This window comes from Antechinus flavipes, chromosome 6, assembly GCF_016432865.1.
Source record: "Antechinus flavipes isolate AdamAnt ecotype Samford, QLD, Australia chromosome 6, AdamAnt_v2, whole genome shotgun sequence".
Classification (NCBI taxonomy): Eukaryota; Metazoa; Chordata; class Mammalia; order Dasyuromorphia; family Dasyuridae; genus Antechinus; species Antechinus flavipes.
In genome coordinates, this window is record NC_067403.1 from 126,138,604 (window position 1) to 126,157,614 (window position 19,011).

Here is a 19,011-nt window from a genome sequence, read left to right on the forward strand (position 1 = left end):
TTCTTTCCTTCCCCACATATATGAAATTTAATCTTTGTTCTGCAAATTTGCTTATAATTTCACTATGTCTCAGTCACAAACACATTTTGTCTTTATCTTGATGTATGCTTTTAAGTGTTGGTCAATGCCTAGTTTCTGCCAAACTATTTGCAATTTTCCCAGCAGTGTTTGTCAAATAATCAGTTCTTATCCCAAATGCTTGGGTCTTTGGTTTTTCAAACACTTGATAACTATGATCATTGCATATTTTGTCCTGTGAAGCTAATGTATTTCACTGATGGACTACTTTTTCTTAGCAAGTACCAAGTTGTTTTGATCACTGATGAATTGTAATACAGTTTTAGGTCTGGCACACTTAGGGCACCTTCATTTCTTTATTTTTTCATTAAAACCCTTGAAATTTTTGACTTTTTGTACTTAAGAGGAATGTTATTATTTTTTTTCTAGATGTGTAAAATAATTTCTTAGGGGTTTGAGTGGTGTGACACTGAATAAATGGGTTAATTTAGGCAATATTATCATTTTTGTTATATTCACTCAGCCTACCCATGAGTACTTGATATTTTTGCACTTGATTAGATCTAACTTTATTTGAAGTTCTGTTCATATAATTCCTGACTTTGCTTTGGAAGGTAGATTTTCAAATGTTTTATATTATCAAGTTATTTTAATTTCTTGTATTTCTTGCTGTTGTACTTTGTTGGTAATACATAAAAATTCTGATGATTTCTGTTGATTTACTTTGTATCTTGCAACTTTGCTAAATTTATGAATTGTTTCTAGGAGTTTTTTTAGTTGATTATCTTAGTATATCAACCTATCATCTGCAAAGAGTAATAATTTGGTTTCCCCATTGCCTATTCTAATTCCTTTCATCTCTTTTTCTTCTTTTGCCAAAGCTAATATTTCTAGTACAATATTGAATAATAAAGATAATAGTACACAACCCTGTTTCACCCCTGGTCTTATTGAAAATGGTTCTAATTTGTCCACATTACATATGATGCTTACTAATGGTTTTAAATAGATGCTACTGTTCACTTTAAGGAAAATTCAATTTATTTCTATATTGTCTAGCGTTTTTAATAGGATATCACACACATTTTTATGCAATCTATTTTCTGCATCTAATTATTAACAAGAATCATAAGATTGTTGTGTTTGGTTATATATAGTCTATTATGCTAATAATTTTCTTAACATTCAACCAGCGTTGCATTCATGGTATAATACTATTGGTGATAAATGTATATTTCCAAGGCATGGTTTTCTGTAATCTCTTTGCTAATATTTTATTAAGATTATTGCATAAATATTCATTAGAAAATTGGTCTATAATTTTCTTTCTGTTTTTACACCACTAGGTCTCTGCATCATCACCATATCTGTATCATAAAAAGAATTTGCTAATATTCATCTTTACACCATTTTTTCAAATACCTTGCATAGTATTGGAATTAATTATTCCTTAAACTATTTGGTAGAATTCACATGTAAATCCATTTGGCCCTGGAGAGATTTTCTTGGGAGGTTGATTAATAGTTTTTTCTACTTCTTTTTTCTAAAGTAATTTATTTCTTCTGTTAATCAGGTTAATCTATATTTTTGTACATATTCCTCTATTTCAATTAGCTTATCAAATTTAGTGACTTACATTTGGGCAACATAACTACTAATTATTGCTGTAATTTCCTCTTCATTGATGGAAAGTTCTCCCTTTTCATTTTTGAGAATGACAATTTGATTTTCTTCTTTTCTTTTTCTAATCACATTAACTAAAGATATTTTGTTGGCTTTGTCATAAAACAATTATTTTATTTATTAATGTAATACTTTTCTTGATTTCAATTTTATTGAGCTTCCCTTTTATTTTCATAATTTCAAATTTGGTTTATAATTGAGGGTTAATTTTTTTCCTAGCTTTTTTAGTGGCAAACCTAATTCATAATCCTCTCTTTTTCTATTTTATGCAAATAAGCACCTAGAGATATCAAATTTAGCATAACACCCTCTTTGCCTGCGTTCCACAAATTTTGTTTGTTGTCTCATAATTGTCATTCTCCTGGATGAAATTATTGTGTCTATGATTTGTTGTTTCTCCCATTCATTCATTAGGATTCATTTCTGATTAATGTTTTTTTTTCCTATTTTTCTCTGGCTTTTCATTGCATGTAATTTTTATTGCATCATAATGTGCAATTTATTATAATAATAAATGCATTTATTATTTTTTCTTTTCTGCATTTGATTTTGAGGGTTTTATGTTTCCATAAAGTTATGTGTACTTGCAAGAAAAAAGTATATTCCTTTCTGTCTTTATTCAATTTTCTCCAAGGGTTTATCATCCTTTTTGAGAGAGCAAGGTGGAGAGCCTCCACTAGTGTAGTTTTGTTGTCTAATTCTTCTTTGAGCTTTCTTAACTTCTCCTCTAGGAATTTGGACATTTATTTATAGCACTCATTTTCTATGGTATCTTTAAGTAAGATGTTGATTGTTTATTTCTTTTAATTACATCTATCCTTTCTTTTGCTTGATCTGAGGTCAGTATTGATGCCCCGTGCTTTTTGTACTCAGCTGAACATAAAAGTTTCTGCTCCAGTCCTTTGCCATTACTCTAAATGTATCACTTTGCTTTAAATGAGTTACTACTAGTAAGCAACCATTTGCAGGATTTTAGCTTCTAATCCAGTCTGATATATTCTTCTTTTGGGGAGAGTTCTTCCCATTAACATTCACATGTAAAATAACTAACTTTGTATTTCTTGCCTTTTTGTTTACCCCGAGGTGTATTTTTTCTCTTCCCTTTCACCCTTTTCCTCCTCCCCAGTACTATTTCAATGATCACCCACTCCCTCAAACATCCCCCTCATTTTGCAGCCCTTCTTATACCTTCCCACTCTACTTCTGTTTTCACTTTTTTTAGACTTCCCTTTTTCTTTCCCCCTTCCCTCCTATTTACTATAGGGGGAAACAAGCTTCTGTTTGGAATTAAATGAGTCTGATATTGTCTCTTTGAACCAAATCTGATGGGAGTAAGTGTAATGTTCTCTGGTTTGGTTTTCTTAAAGTCTCTGGGAGCAGTCTTCATTTCAGTTCAGTATTCACTACAAGTGCAGCCAGGTATTAAAGTCCAAATCCTTGCGACAAAGGAAAATAATTAAGCTATAGCCTCAATTGTGCATTCCCATGCAAAATGCCCTGACTCGCCACAGCGATAACAATTGACTTCACTTGTCTTGCTGCATTTGATGGCTACATGACCAGTTTCACCACACCTATAGCATTTCACTTTGGTGCAATCTTTCTGAATGTGTCCAAACTCTCCACACGAATAGCACTTCTGCTCATCTGCATGGTCACAGTCGCGAGCCAAGTGGCCGGGTTTGCCACAGTTGTAGCAGCACTGCTCTCTCTCCTGCTTTGGTTCTTTGCAGTCCTCGGCAATATGGCCACCTCTATCGCAGTTATAACAGGCTTCATCCTCCTGAAGATCACAATCCTTGGCAAGATGACCAGACTCACCACAACGGTAATAGATGTCTGGAAGAGGTGAAGAAACAAACTGGAAACCTCTTCCACAGCTCCGCATTCCTCGGCCATGGCCTCCTCCAGTTGGGCATTCTCGGGCCCAATGGCCAGAGCGTCCACACTTGAAACACTCGTTGCTGCTCATTGTTGCACTTAAGATCTTCTAAGACGTCGGAGAGGGTGTAAATTCTATTCTCTTTCTCCATAAAAGCAGTCTATAGTCAAAGTGCTTTTTGCTTTTTTGTTCACTTTTTTTAAAGGTTGAGGTCTGCTTTTAATGGAAAGGGATGAAATCCCCTTTAAGTTGTCTTGGGGTTGATGCTGGCTGAATTCTGGTGCTGGGTAGGCATGGCCAGATTTCCTTTTTCTATTTGCTTTGGGTGTCTTACAGCAAATCTGCTGAGCCACTGGCTTGTAACCAAGATAGAATAGTCTTAGTTATCTAAAGTAGTTTCCCTGGTGGAGGGACACAGCAACACTCTCACTCCCCACCTCTGTTCCTTTCCCCAAGGTCCCTGTACTATGGTTTGGGGTTGGCAGCTTCTTCTCTTGCCTGATTAAAACAGCCCTTTTCTGAAGTTTTTCCAAAGTATCTTTTTCTGGAAATTTTTTCTACTCTAAATATTTCTGTATTCTGTCACTCAAAAACCAGTATAATCTGCTGTTGATTTGCAGGAAGCTCTGAGGAGATCAGAGATGTATCTATTCTCCACCATCTTCGCTCCACTCCCCTTACCTATATATTTAGAAAATATTTTCCAAGTACTAACTGAAACAGCAATACTTTTAGAGAATAGTCTCTCTGACAATTCTATGAATTTTTGAAGTCTTCATTGCAAGTTTATTTTTTTTTTACCAGTGGAGGCCTGAACACATTTTTGTCATCTCTAAATCTTTCCACACATCTTCATTAAGCTCTACATAGTGGAGCTACCCAATTTATTAGAGATACAGTTTTTTAGACATCTGGTCTTTTGAGTATTTCATGAATATAAGGAAAATGCTTTTTACTCAAAAATAAAAACAGAAAACCTTGAATAGGTTCTCAACAATTTGAAAAAGCAAGTTCTAAATAAGAACTCTCATATTTTAAGGCTGACATAATTTTGAAATTAATTTTTGCCATGCCTGCTTCTAAAGATTTATTACTGTTAGTAGTAGTAGTAGTAATAAATTGAATAAAGTTTTGGATGTGGGATAAGAAAGACCAATACTCAAAACCTACCACTTTAAACTCCTAGGTATGTGAGCATAATTAAACCATCCAAATTGTCTGAGAATTTGCTGCTGTCCATCCAGTTCATTTTTATCTGCTTAGAATATAGCTGAAATGATGGTAGTATTAATTCAAGTTGGAGGCAATAAGTATTTCTTTTTATCCAACAAATCGAGTGATTTCTAACTGTTGGGGTTTCAGCATTTAACAATGACATCCCCAAATCCTTTTCAGCTCATAAATAAAAGGTGTATATTGAACCCAACCCTACCACATACAATCTTAATCCCACTGATTCATCCTTCAAACTCTCTTCTTTCCCACAGAATCTCAGAATCATAGAATGTAAGACTGGAAGAGACTTCTGAAATTATCTCATCAAATACAGATGCAAAAGAAAGTTTCACAATGAGTAGCATGCCAGTTTCTATTTGAAGATCTGCCTGAAACCTCTTGTTATCAATGAAAAGTTCAAGAGATACAGTTTCTGGGTAACTGTTCATCAATTTATTAATTACAAATGGTAAATAATAAATTAAAATAAATAAAATTAAAAAATAAATTTCCTCATAAATCAGTGATGCCATAAACAACATTGAATACTTAAAAAGCCTTTAGAAAAAGACACATCTTTGAGCATGGAAATCAACTTTGATGGATTAACAGTCAGTGAGGGAAAGGACAAATTAATGAGAAAGTGGGCAAAAGGTTTTCATCCTAATCAGGAGACAGTCATGTCTAGCAATCTAGAAAAAAATATATCCATCTTTTCTCAGACTACTCTCTGGTTTTGCCTTTATTTAGCTAGATCTTCCTATATTCTAATAGGTTCCAAGGACAGGGGTTTTCTTGCTAAGAGCAAGAACATGTCTAGATTTAATTCTTTTTGTACATTCTTTTAATTGGGTAGGGTCCTAGCCAAGATCAAGAAGCATGTACTCAACAGGATTTAATCTTCTCGGCTGTTTCTGAATAAGGAAATAGGAATGGAAAACATTAATCCTAATTCAACAATTGTTTATTCATATAAAAATTATTTTCCTCATTTTTATTCTACTCTTGGATAGTTATATTTTTAAGAAGCTTTTTCTGATATCATCTCCTTCCATTATTCTTATGATGAGGTGGGAAAAAATAGATCTTTTCCTCCCGCCATATAAAAGCATTGATTAATTAAAGCAAATTATAAATTTATTATATATTAAAGCAATTAATTAATTAAAAGGTCAAGGTTCCTCCAAAGCCAAATTTTTGGATTCCTCTTCTACAATTGAAAAAAACTTGAGGGCAAAAACAATGCTTTGTACTTAGTAGGTTTTAATGAATATGTGAACCAATGAGTATTTAGCTCCAATATATTCTTGGAGGGTTTATTGGTAGACACTAACTGAGAAATTACTTCAGAAAAAACAATTTTCCCACACTACTTAAGTGGCAAGAAAGTTTCTGTGTGAGAAGGCTGTTGATTAATTATTGTGATTATTGAGCCAGTAAATCTATAGACTCCACCACTAATAAATAAATAAATATATAAACTCCACCACTAATGTTTTCCTCAGGTTTTGTAGGTAATATATGTGATAGTTGCAGTTACTGATCTTGTAAAGCACCTGTATAGCTCTAAATTGCATTGGAAAAAACATTCATTCATGAAATAATTTTTATCATTATTCTTTACATTTCTCTCAAATTGTAATGTCCTTATTGAGCTTTTAAAATCTAAAACACCCCCCCCCACACACACACACACACACTTGAATCCACCTTTATTTTTATTTTATTTAATATGTAAACTTAGGTCGAAGAACCTGTCTAGGATCAGATATGGCAAATGTTAGAGCCATGATTTGAACCCAAATAATCTGATTCCAAAGCCATTATCTTATTATTTATGCTGCTTACCTAACCACTTTACCACATGAATAGTGATAGAAAAAAAATCATTCAGTAAACAACTAAAAACCTGTTTCTCCCAATGGTTAAAAGTAAACATCTTTTGAGCATTTAATTCAAGCTCTTCTCCTAGGATATTTCAAAATATTTTTATCTTTTAATCATATCTTCCTCTACTCCCTGGTAGGCAAATCTGGCAGATATACTTTATCATTATAATGCCTTGTTTATCATAACTTAGAAACTGGTTAATACTGCTAAATTTGCATTTCACCTTCTAGAATACATCTTACCTGACATGCAAAATACTCAACTAAAATATTAAATACTTGAGGACTGATTTTCAAAGGATTCCTTTAGAAATCAGAGAAAAATATAAGACAGGAATGAAAGAAGAAGGGAGAGAGGAAGGAAGTAAAAAAAATATGGAAAGCAGCAGGGGGGATGAATTAATACAAATGCAGGAAGGCAGAAATAGTGAATTCTTTTCAGATCATGATGCAATAAAAACTACATTGAACAAAAAGCTAGGAGTAAATAGACCAAAAAGAATTGGAAACTAAATAATCACATCCTAAAGGATGAATGGGTGAAACAGCAAATTAATATCACTCAAGATAATGACACTGATGAGACATCATACCAAAATGATGGGGGATGCAGCCAAGGCAGTAATAAAGGGAAATTTTTATATCTTTAGAGGTTTACTTGAACAAAATAGAGAAAGAGAAGATCAATATATTTGGGCTTGCAACTTAAAAAGCTAGAAAAAAAAACAAATTAACCCCCCCCAATCACATATTACACTTGAAATTCTAAAATTAAAAGGTGAAATTAATAAAATTGAAAGTTAAAAAACTATTGAAATTAATAAATAAAACTAAGAGTTGGTTTTATAAAAAAATAAAAAAGATAATTTTTTGGTAAATCTGATTAGAAAAAAGAGAGGAAAATCAAATTGTTAGTCTTAAAAAAGAAAAGGGAGAATTTTCGACCAATGAAGAGGAAATTAGAGCAATTAGGAGTTACTTTGCCCAACTTTATGTCAATAAATTTGATAAGTGAAATAGATGACTACTTTCAAAAATATAGGCTTCCCAGAAGGAGGAAGTAAATTGCTTAAATAGTCCCATTTTAGAAAAAGAAATAGAACAAGGTCAGCCTATTCATGAGAAATAATCCACACCTTTAGCAAAGTTGCAGGATACAAAATAAACTCACATAAGTCATCAGCATTCTAATATACCACTAACAAAATCCAACAGAGTTACAAAGAAAAATTCCATTTAAAGTAACAACCAATAGTATAAAATATTTAGGACTCTATCTGCCAAGGGAAAATCAGGAACTCTATGAGCAAATCTACAAAACACTCTACAAAAATAAAGTCAGATTTAAATAATTTGAAAAAAAAATTAAGTGTTCTTGGATAGGCTGAGCGAATATAATAGATGATAATACTACCTAAACTAGTCTATTATTCAGTGCTATACCTATAAGACTCCTAAAAAACTATTTTAATGACCTAGAAAAAATAACAACAAAATTCATATGGAAGAACAAAAGGTCAAGAATTTCAAGGGAATCAATGAAAAAAAAATCAAATGAAGGTTGCCTAGCTGTACCTGTTCTAAAATCATATTATAAAGCAGCAGTCACCAAAACTATTTGGTATTAGCCAAGAAATAGTTTAGTTGATCAGTGGAATAGGTTAGGTTCACAGGACAAAATCATCAATACCTATAGCAATTTAGTGTCAGCAAGCCCAGAGATCCCATTTTTGGGGATAAGAATTCACTATTTGACAGAAACTTCTGGGAAAATTGGAAATTAGTATGGCAGACTTCCGGTTAAGATGGCGGAGAGGAGGCTCACAGCTGCATAAGCTCCGTGCTTTCTCTCACTATCCATTTCATTACAAGCCTCTGAATCAATGCTTGACTGAAAAAAACCCACAAATAGTTACCAAGAGAAGCCATCCTTGAGATCCGCCAAGAAAGGTCTGTCTTTACTGGAGGGCTGGGGCGGTTTTAGATCAGGCGCAGGCGGCGGGCAGCGGCAGTGAGAGCATGGGAGCAGACTGGAGAGGGGGTGGGGAGTGATCGCAGCCATCTCTGCGGGGAGAGCTTCACTACAGGTTTGGATACTTTGCTCCGGCAGCAAGTCAGCAGCCCAGCAGAGAAGCTAAAAACACCGGGGCTGAAGAATACAACCCCAAACAGCTGGAGTCTCTCAGGACCTGGCCGCCCCCCCCTTCCCCCCCCTCAGTGACTCAGCACGCTTTGGGATCTCAGAGCGCAGGCGCAGCACAGTCCTGCTAGTGCCTCACTGCTGCCCCCTGCAGTCTGTAGAGGAAGCTCGATAACACACCCAGCCCCCCCCCAAAGAAAGACTCCAGTTTTTTCTGTTTTTCTTTGGTAGTTTGTCTCTGATTAATAGACAGAATGAGCAAGAAGCTGAAGAGGACTTTAACCCTTGACAGCTTCTACACAGATAGAGAGCAGACTCTAAATCCTGAGGAGACTAAAAACAGGCAGTCCCCAGGTGAATCCCCAAAGGAGGAGATCGTCTGTTCCTCAGCACAGATGAACCTCATAGAAGTGATTAAAAAGGCTCTCACAAGGGAGCTAGAAGAAAAATGGGAAAAGAGCCTGGAGAAGTCAGTTAAAGAGAGAGTGGATAAAGAAGTAAAATCCTTGAAAAATAGGATTAGTGAACTGGAAACAGAAAACAGCTCTCTAAAAAACAAAATTGGCGAAATGGAAAAAAATTCCACAGAACAAAAGAACTCAATTGGACAATTAGAAAAAGATTTTAAAAAAGTGAGTGAAGAGAATACTTCACTGAAAATCAGAATTGAACAAGTGGAATTGAATGACTCGAGGAGACAAGAAGAATCAGTCAAGCAAATCCAAAAAATCAAACAATGGAGAAAAATGTGAAATACCTTCTGGGGAAGACAACAGACCTGGAAAACAGATCCAGGAGAGACAATCTGAAAATCATTGGACTCCCAGAAAAACATGATGAAAAAAAGAGCCTGGACACTGTCTTCCAGGAAATTATCAAAGAGAACTGCCCAGAAGTCATAGGAACAGAGGAAAAAATAAACATTGAAAGGATTCATCGATCACCCACTGAAAGGGATCCTAAAATCAAAACACCAAGGAATATAGTGGCCAAATGCCAGAACCCTCAGATGAAAGAAAAAATATTGCAAGCGGCTAGAAAAACCCAATTCAAGTATCAAGGAGCCACAATAAGGATCACCCAGGATCTGGCAGCATCCACATTAAAAGATCGAAGGGCCTGGAATATGATATTCCGAAAGGCTAAGGAACTTGGTATGCAACCAAAAATAACTTACCCAGCGAGAATGAGCATCTTTTTCCAGGGAAGAAGATGGACATTCAACGAAGTAAGCGAATTTCATCTATTTCTGATGAAAAAACCAGAACTTAACAAAAAGTTTGATCTACAAATATAGAACTCAAGAGAAATCTAAAAAGGTAAAGATTAATCTTGGGAACAATATTTTGACTATATAGATGTATAAAGAATACATGTATACCTTGTTCTAGAAATTGATGTGGAAAAGACATTGTACCAGAAAAAGGGTAAAGTGGGGGTAGTACATCTCATGAAGAGGCCTAGGAAACCTATTATATCTGAGAGAAAGAATGGAGGGGGATGAATATAGTGGGTATCTTACTGCCTTCAGAATTGGCTTTAAGTGAAAAATCTTAAGACATATTCAATCTATGGTGAAACTTCTCCCATCTCATTGAAAAGTGAGAAGGGAAAAGTGGAAAGGGAAGGAATAAGCTAAGCGGAAGGGAATACGGGAACTGGGAGGGAAAGGGGTAAGATAGGGGGAGGAACTCTAAGGCGGGGGGAGGGATACTAAAAAGGGAGGGCTGTGAGAAGCAAGGGGTGCTCACAAGCTTAATACTTGGAAGGGGGGGAAAGGGGAAAGAAGGGAGGAAAGCATAAACCGGGGTTAACAAGATGGCAAGTACACAGAATTGGTCATTCTAACCATAAACGTGAACGGGGTAAACTCCCCCATAAAGAGGAAGCGGTTAGCAGAATGGATTAAAAGCCAGAATCCTACAATATGTTGTTTACAGGAAACACACCTGAAGCGGGGAGATACATGCAGGTTAAAGGTAAAAGGTTGGAGCAAAATCTACTATGCTTCAGGTGAAGTCAAAAAAGCAGGGGTAGCCATCCTGATCTCAGATCAAGCTAAAGCAAAAATTGACCTAATTAAAAGAGATAAGGAAGGACACTATATCTTGCTAAAGGGTAGCATGGATAATGAAGCACTATCTATATTAAACATATATGCACCAAGTGGGGTAGCATCTAAATTCTTAAAAGAGAAACTAAGAGAGCTGCAAGAAGAAATAGACAGTAAAACTATAATAGTGGGAGATCTTAACCTTGCACTCTCAGAATTAGATAAATCAAACCACAAAATAAATAAGAAAGAAGTCAAAGAGGTAAATAGAATACTAGAAAAGTTAGATATGATAGATCTCTGGAGAAAATGTAATGGAGACAGAAAGGAATACACTTTCTTTTCAGCAGTTCATGGAACCTATACAAAAATTGACCATATATTAGGACATAAAAACCTCAAACTCAAATGTAGTAAGGCAGAAATAATAAATGCATCCTTTTCAGACCACGATGCAATGAAAATTACATTCAACAAAAAAGCAGGGGGAAGTAGACCAAAAAATAATTGGAAACTAAATAATCTCATACTAAAGAATGATTGGGTGAAACAGCAAATCATAGACATAATTAATAACTTCACCCAAGAAAACGATAATAATGAGACATCATACCAAAATGTATGGGATGCAGCCAAAGCGGTAATAAGGGGAAATTTCATATCTCTAGAGGCCTATTTGTATAAAATAGAGAAAGAGAAGGTCAATGAATTGGGTTTGCAATTAAAAATGCTAGAAAAGGAACAAATTAAAAACCCCCAGTCAAACACTAAACTTGAAATTCTAAAAGTAAAAGGTGAGATCAATAAAATTGAAAGTAAAAAAACTATTGAATTGATTAATAAAACTAAGAGTTGGTTCTATGAAAAAACCAACAAAATAGACAAACCCTTAGTAAATCTGATTAAAAAAAGGAAAGAGGAAAATCAAATTGTTAGTCTTAAAAATGAAAAGGGAGAACTCACCACTAACGAAGAGGAAATTAGAGCAATAATTAGGAGTTACTTTGCCCAACTTTATGCCAATAAATTCGACAACTTAAATGAAATAGAAAAATACCTCCAAAAATACAGCTTGCCCAAACTAACAGAGGAAGAAGTAAATATCCTAAACAGTCCCATCTCAGAAAAAGAAATAGAACAAACTATCAATCAACTCCCTAAGAAAAAATCCCCAGGACCAGATGGATTTACATGTGAATTCTACCAAACATTTAAAGAACAATTAACTCCAATGTTATATAAACTATTTGAAAAAATAGGGATTGAAGGAGTCCTACCAAACTCCTTTTATGACACAGATATGGTACTGATACCTAAACCAGGCAGGCTGAAAACAGAGAAAGAAAATTATAGACCAATCTTCCTAATGAATATTGATGCTAAAATCTTAAATAAAATATTAGCAAAAAGATTACAGAAAACTGTCACCAGGATAATACACTATGACCAAGTAGGATTTATACCAGGAATGCAGGGCTGGTTCAATATTAGGAAAACTATTAGCATAATTGACTATATCAATAACCAAACAAACAAAAACCACATGATCATCTCAATAGATGCAGAAAAAGCATTTGATAAAATCCAACATCCATTCCTAATAAAAACACTTGAGAGCATAGGAATAAATGGACTTTTCCTTAAAATAGTCAGGAGCATATATTTAAAACCATCAGTAAGCATCATATGCAATGGGGAAAAACTGGAACCTTTCCCAGTAAGATCTGGAGTGAAGCAAGGTTGCCCACTATCACCATTATTATTTAATATCGTATTAGAAACACTAGCCTCGGCAATAAGAGTCGAGAAAGATATAAAAGGAATTAGAGTAGGCAATGAGGAAACCAAACTATCACTCTTTGCAGATGATATGATGGTATACCTAGAGAACCCCAGAGATTCTACCAAAAAGCTATTGGAAATAATTCATAATTTTAGCAAAGTAGCTGGCTACAAAATAAATCCCCATAAATCCTCAGCATTTTTATACATCACCAACAAAACCCAACAGCAATAGATACAAAGAGAAATTCCATTCAGAATAACTGTTGATACCATAAAATATTTGGGAATCTATCTACCAAAGGAAAGTCAGGAATTATATGAGCAAAATTATAAAAAAGTCTCCACACAAATAAAGTCAGACTTAAATAATTGGAAAAATATTAAGTGCTCTTGGATCGGCCGAGCGAACATAATAAAGATGACAATACTCCCTAAACTAATCTATTTATTTAGTGCTATACCAATCAGACTTCCAAGAAAATATTTTATTGATCTAGAAAAAATAACAACAAAATTCATATGGAACAATAAAAAGTCGAGAATCTCAAGGGAATTAATGAAAAAAAAAATCAAATGAAGGTGGCCTAGCTGTACCCGATCTAAAATTATATTATAAAGCAGCAGTCACCAAAACCATTTGGTATTGGCTAAGAAATAGATTAGTGGATCAGTGGAAAAGGCTAGGCTCACAAGACAGAATAGTCAATTATAGCAATCTAGTGTTTGACAAACCCAAAGCCCCTAACTTCTGGGAAAAGAATTCATTATTTGATAAAAACTGCTGGGATAATTGGAAATTAGTATGGCAGAAATTAGGCATGGACCCACACTTAACACCATATACCAAGATAAGATCAAAATGGGTCTATGACCTAGGCAAAAAGAACGAGATTATAAATAAATTAGAGGAACATAGAATAGTTTATCTCTCAGACTTGTGGAGGAGAAAGAAATTTGTGACCAAAGATGAACTAGAGACCATTACTGATCACAGAATAGAAAATTTCGATTACATCAAATTAAAAAGCCTTTGTACAAATAAAACTAATGCAAACAAGATTAGAAGGGAAGCAACAAACTGGGAAAACATTTTCACAGTTAAAGGTTCTGATAAAGGCCTCATTTCCAAAATATATAGAGAACTGACTCAAATTTATAAGAAATCAAGCCATTCTCCAATTGATAAATGGTCAAAGGATATGAACAGACAATTTTCAGAGGATGAGATTGAAACTATTACCACTCATATGAAAGAGTGTTCCAAATCATTATTGATCAGAGAAATGCAAATTAAGACAACTCTGAGATACCACTACACACCTGTCAGATTGGCTAAGATGACAGGAAAAAATAATGATGAATGTTGGAGGGGATGCGGGAAAACTGGGACACTAATGCATTGTTGGTGGAGTTGTGAACGAATCCAACCATTCTGGAGAGCAATCTGGAATTATGCCCAAAAAATTATCAAATTGTGCATACCCTTTGATCCAGCAGTGTTTCTATTGGGCTTATATCCCAAAGAAATACTAAAGAAGGGAAAGGGACCTGTATGTGCCAAAATGTTTGTAGCAGCCCTGTTTGTAGTGGCTAGAAACTGGAAAATGAATGGATGCCCATCAATTGGAGAATGGCTGGGTAAATTGTGGTATATGAATGTTATGGAATATTATTGTTCTGTAAGAAATGACCAGCAGGATGAATACAGAGAGGACTGGCGAGACTTACATGAACTGATGCTAAGTGAAATGAGCAGAACCAGGAGATCATTATACACTTCGACAACGATATTGTATGAGGACATATTCTGATGGAAGTGGATTTCTTTGACAAAGAGACCTGAGTTTCAATTGATAAATGACGGACAAAAGCAGCTACACCCAAAGAAAGAACACTGGGAAACGAATGTAAACTATCTGCATTTTTGTTTTTCTTCCCGGATTATTTATACCTTCTGAATCCAATTCTCCCTATGCAACAAGAGAACTGTTCAGTTCTGCAAACATATATTGTATCTAGGATATACTGCAACATATCCAACATATAAAGGACTGCTTGCCATCTAGGGGAGAGGGTGGAGGGAGGGAGGGGAAAAAAAAATCGGAACAGAAACGAGTGTCAAAATAATGTAATTATTAAATAAAAAATAAAAAAATTTAAAAAAAAAAAAGGAAATTAGTATGGCAGAAATTAGGTATTGGCCCACACTTAACACCATACACCAAGTTAAAGTCAAAATGGGTCCATGACCTAGGCATAAAGAATGAACTGATGCTGAGTGAAATGAGCAGGACCAGGAGATCATTGTGTACTTCAACAATGGTACTGTATGAGGGTGTATTCTGATGGAAGTGGATTTCTTAGACAAAGAGAAAATCTAATTCAGTTCCAGTTCATCAACTGATGGACTTGCAGCTACACGCAAAGAAAGAACACTGGGAAATGAATGTAAACTGTTTGCATTTTTGTTTTTCTTCCAGGGTTATTTATACCTCCTGAATCCAATTCTCCCTGTACAACAAGAGAACTGTTCAGTTCTGCTCACCTATTTAATATGGATAGGACTGCTTCCCATCTAGGGGCTCTAACATTAGCCATATCTGATCCTAGACAGGTTCTTCGATCTAAGTTTACATATTAAATAAAATAAAAATAAAGAGAGCCATGGCTCTCTTCAATAATGAGATGAACCAATCAGTTCCATTTCTTCAATAATGAATAGAATCAGCTCCATCCAGGAAAAAAAAAAGACTATGGGAAATGAGTGTGAACCCACTACATAGCATATCCAATTCCTCTATTTTCTCTGCCTGCATTTTCTATTTCCCTCATATTAATTGTACAGCAAAATAACTAGTATTATATATATATATATGTATATATACATATATTGTATTTAATATATACTTTAACGTATTTAATATGTATTGGTCTACCCGCCAACTGGGGGGAAGGAGGGAAAAAGTTGGAACAGAAGGTTTTGCAATTGTCAGTGCTGAAATATTACCTATGCATATATCTTGTTAATAAAAAAGCTATAATTAAGGGGAAAAAAGAATCACATTCATCAGACTTGATTGTTGCATAATATTGATGTTGTTATGCACTCCTGTTTTTGCTCATTTCAATTCTCATCAGATCACATAAGTCTTTCCAGGGCTTCTCTAAAATCATCCTCCTGGGGAAAGGGACCCACATGTAAAAAAAATGTTTGTGGCATCCCTTTTTATAGTGGCTAGAAACTGGAAACTGAATGGATGCCCATCAATTAGAGAATGTTTGAATAAAATATGGTATATGAATGTTACAGAATATGATTGTTCATAAGAAACGAACAACGGGATGATTTTAGAGAGACTTACATGAACTGATAATAAGTGAAAAGCACAGAATCAGGAGATTATTATACTTGAAACACAACAAGACTACACGATGATCACTTCTGATAGACATAGAACCCTTCAGCAACGAGATGATTCAAAGCAGTTCCAATTGTTCAGTGAAGACAGAACCCTTAAATGTAAAAATGCTTTCCCAGTTTATTGCTTTCCTTCTTATCTTACCCTCATTAGTTTTGTTCTTTATGTCTAAATCATAAACCCATTTTGACCTTATTTTGATATGTGACAAGCCCTGATTTCTTTCATAATATTTTCCTATTTTCCCAGCAGTTTTTGTCAAATAGTGAGCACATATTCCAAAAGCTGGGGGCTTTGGGTTTTTCAAACATTAGATTGCTATTGCTATAGACTATTTTGCCCTGTCATCCTAACTCTTTGCTTGGATCAACTACTCTATTTCTTAGCTATCTCAAAATGGTTGTGATGGCAGCTGCTTTATAATATGGTTTTATGTATGGCAAAGCTAAGCAACCTTCATTGGCATTTTTTCCCATTAATTCCCTTGAAATTCTTGATCTTTTGTTCTTCCAGATTTTCCTTGTTATTATTGTTTTCTAGGTCTATAAGGGAGATTAATTGGTATTGCACTAAATAAGTAGATTAATTTAGGTAAGATTGTCATTTTTATTATAATTGCTCAGCCTATTCATGAGACTTGAAATATTTCTATCTGATTAGATCTGAGTATATTTGTGTGCAAAGGATTTTGTTGTGTTTATATAGTTTCAGACTTTTCCTTGGCAGATAAATTCCCAAATATTATATACTGACAATTATTTTAAATGGAATTTCTTTTTGTAACTCTTCCTGCTTGGCTTTGTTGATAAAATATAAAAATGTGGATGATTCATGTGGATTTATTTTTTATCCTGCAATTTAGCTAAAGTTGTTGATTGTTTCTAATAATTCTTCAGTTGATTCTCTAATCTTCTCTATCATCATCCTTCTATATCATCAAATCATCCACAAAGTGATAATTTATTCTCCTCATTACCTATTCTAATTCCTTTAATCTCTTTTTCTTCACTTATTGCCAGAGGTAACATTTCTAATACAATATTAAATAGTAATGGTGATACTGGGCCACTTGGTTTTATTCCTGATCTTATTGGGAATGATTCCAGTGTGATGCTTGCTGATGGTTTTAAATAGATGCTATTGACTCTTTTAAGAAAAAGTCCATTTATTGTTATACTCTCTGATGTTCTTAATAGGAATGGGACTTGGATTTTATGAAATATTTTTTCTGCATCTATTCAGATAATCATATGATTTTTGTAAGTTTGGTTGTTGATATAGTGAATTATGACAATAGTTCTAAATGATCAATCCCTGCATTCCTGGTATATATCCTACTTGATCATACTATATTATCTTGGGGATGACTTTCTGTAATGTCGTTGCTAATATTTCATTTATTTCATCGATATTCATTAGGGCAATAGGTCTATAATTTTATTTCTCTGTTTTCACCCTATCTGGTTTAGCTATCAGCAAAATATCTATATCATAAAACAAATTTGGTAGGACTCATTTTTTCCCTATTTTTTCAAATAGTTTATAAAATATTGGAATTCATTGTTGTTTAAATGTTTGGTAGAATTCACATGTAAATCCATCTAGCTCTGGAGGTTTTTTCCTTGCTGAATTGACTAATAGTTATATTTCTTTTATCAAAGGGCCTGGAATCTGATATTCCAAAAAACCAAAGAACTTGGTATGCAGCCAAGAATAACTTACCCAGTGAAACTGAGCATTTTCTTCCAGGGAAAATCAACCTTCAATGAAATAGGTGAATTGCATTTATTCCTGTTGAAAAAAAGTTACACAAAAAGTTTGACCTCCAAATATATTACTCAAGAGAAGCATTAAAAAGGTAAAAAGAACTCTTGAAAACTTTATTTTTGTTATGGGTATACATAAAGAGAACATGTATTGTTTGGTTTTATTATTATAAGAAAGGAACTAGATGTAGAAAGAAAATTATTCCAAAAAAAGGGGGGAAATGAAGGTAAAAAGAGGGAAATTACATCTCATGAAGAGGCAAAGGAAACCTATTATATCTGGGGGAATGAAGGAAGGGGGATAAACATAGTGTGAATGTTACTCTCACTAGATTTGGCTCAAAGAGAAAATGTTAGACCTATTTGGTGTACATAGAAATTTCTCCCATCTCATTGAAAAGTGGGAGGGGAAAAGTCAAAAGGAAAAAGTAAATAGAACTTTTAAGGAAAAGGTTTAAGAAAAGGGGAGGGATTCCAAAAGGAGGGAGGGATTCTAAAGAGGGAGGGCTGTGTGTGGCAAGTGGTGCTCATAAGTCTAATACTGAGGAGGGGGTTAATGGGGAAAGGAAAAAGAAAAGCATAATTTGGAAATAATAGGATGGCAGGAAATTCATAATTAGTAATTTTAACTGTAAATGTGAATGGAGTAAGCTCCCCCATAAAGTAGAGGTGGATTGCAGACTGGATTAAAAGTCAGAATCCTGTTGTTTACAGGGAATACACTTGAAAAAGGGTGGTACATACAGAATAAAGTTTAAAAAAAAAGCTGGAGCAGAAACTACTATGCTTCATGTGAAGTTTAAAAAAAAAAAAAAGCAGGGGTAGCCATCCTGATCTGCACATCAAACAGCAAAAACTGATCTAATTAAAAGAGATAAAGAAGGCCACCATATCTAGTTAAAGAGTAGCCTACATAATGAAGCAAAATCAATATTAAACATATATGGACGAAGTTGTATAGTAGCGTCTAGATTTCTAAAGGAGAAATATATATTACATATAAAATAAAAGGAGAGATTAATAAAATTGAAATAAAAACTATTGAATTAATAAATAAAACTAAGAATTGGTTTTATGAAAAAAAAAAAACAACAAAATAGATAAACTCCTGGTAAATTTGATTAGAAAAAGGAAAGAGATAAATAAAACTGCTGGTCTTAA

At 34.2% G+C, this 19,011-nt stretch overlaps 1 protein-coding gene across 1 annotated transcript; it reads right to left on the minus strand.

The window, feature by feature from the left end:
* Window positions 1-3,148: 3,148 nt before the first annotated feature.
* LOC127540297 (CCHC-type zinc finger nucleic acid binding protein-like) lies at window positions 3,149-3,703 on the minus strand. The gene has a single exon (XM_051964930.1). The coding sequence runs from the start codon at window positions 3,671-3,673 to the stop codon at window positions 3,158-3,160; it is 516 nt and encodes a 171-aa protein (XP_051820890.1). The 5' UTR covers window positions 3,674-3,703; the 3' UTR covers window positions 3,149-3,157.
* Between the last annotated feature and the right edge of the window lie 15,308 nt (window positions 3,704-19,011).

Excerpts from the sequence above, each read along its gene's own strand:
- LOC127540297 (XM_051964930.1), bottom strand. The coding sequence starts at position 3,673 with ATGAGCAGCAACGAGTGTTTCAAGTGTGGACGCTCTGGCCATTGGGCC.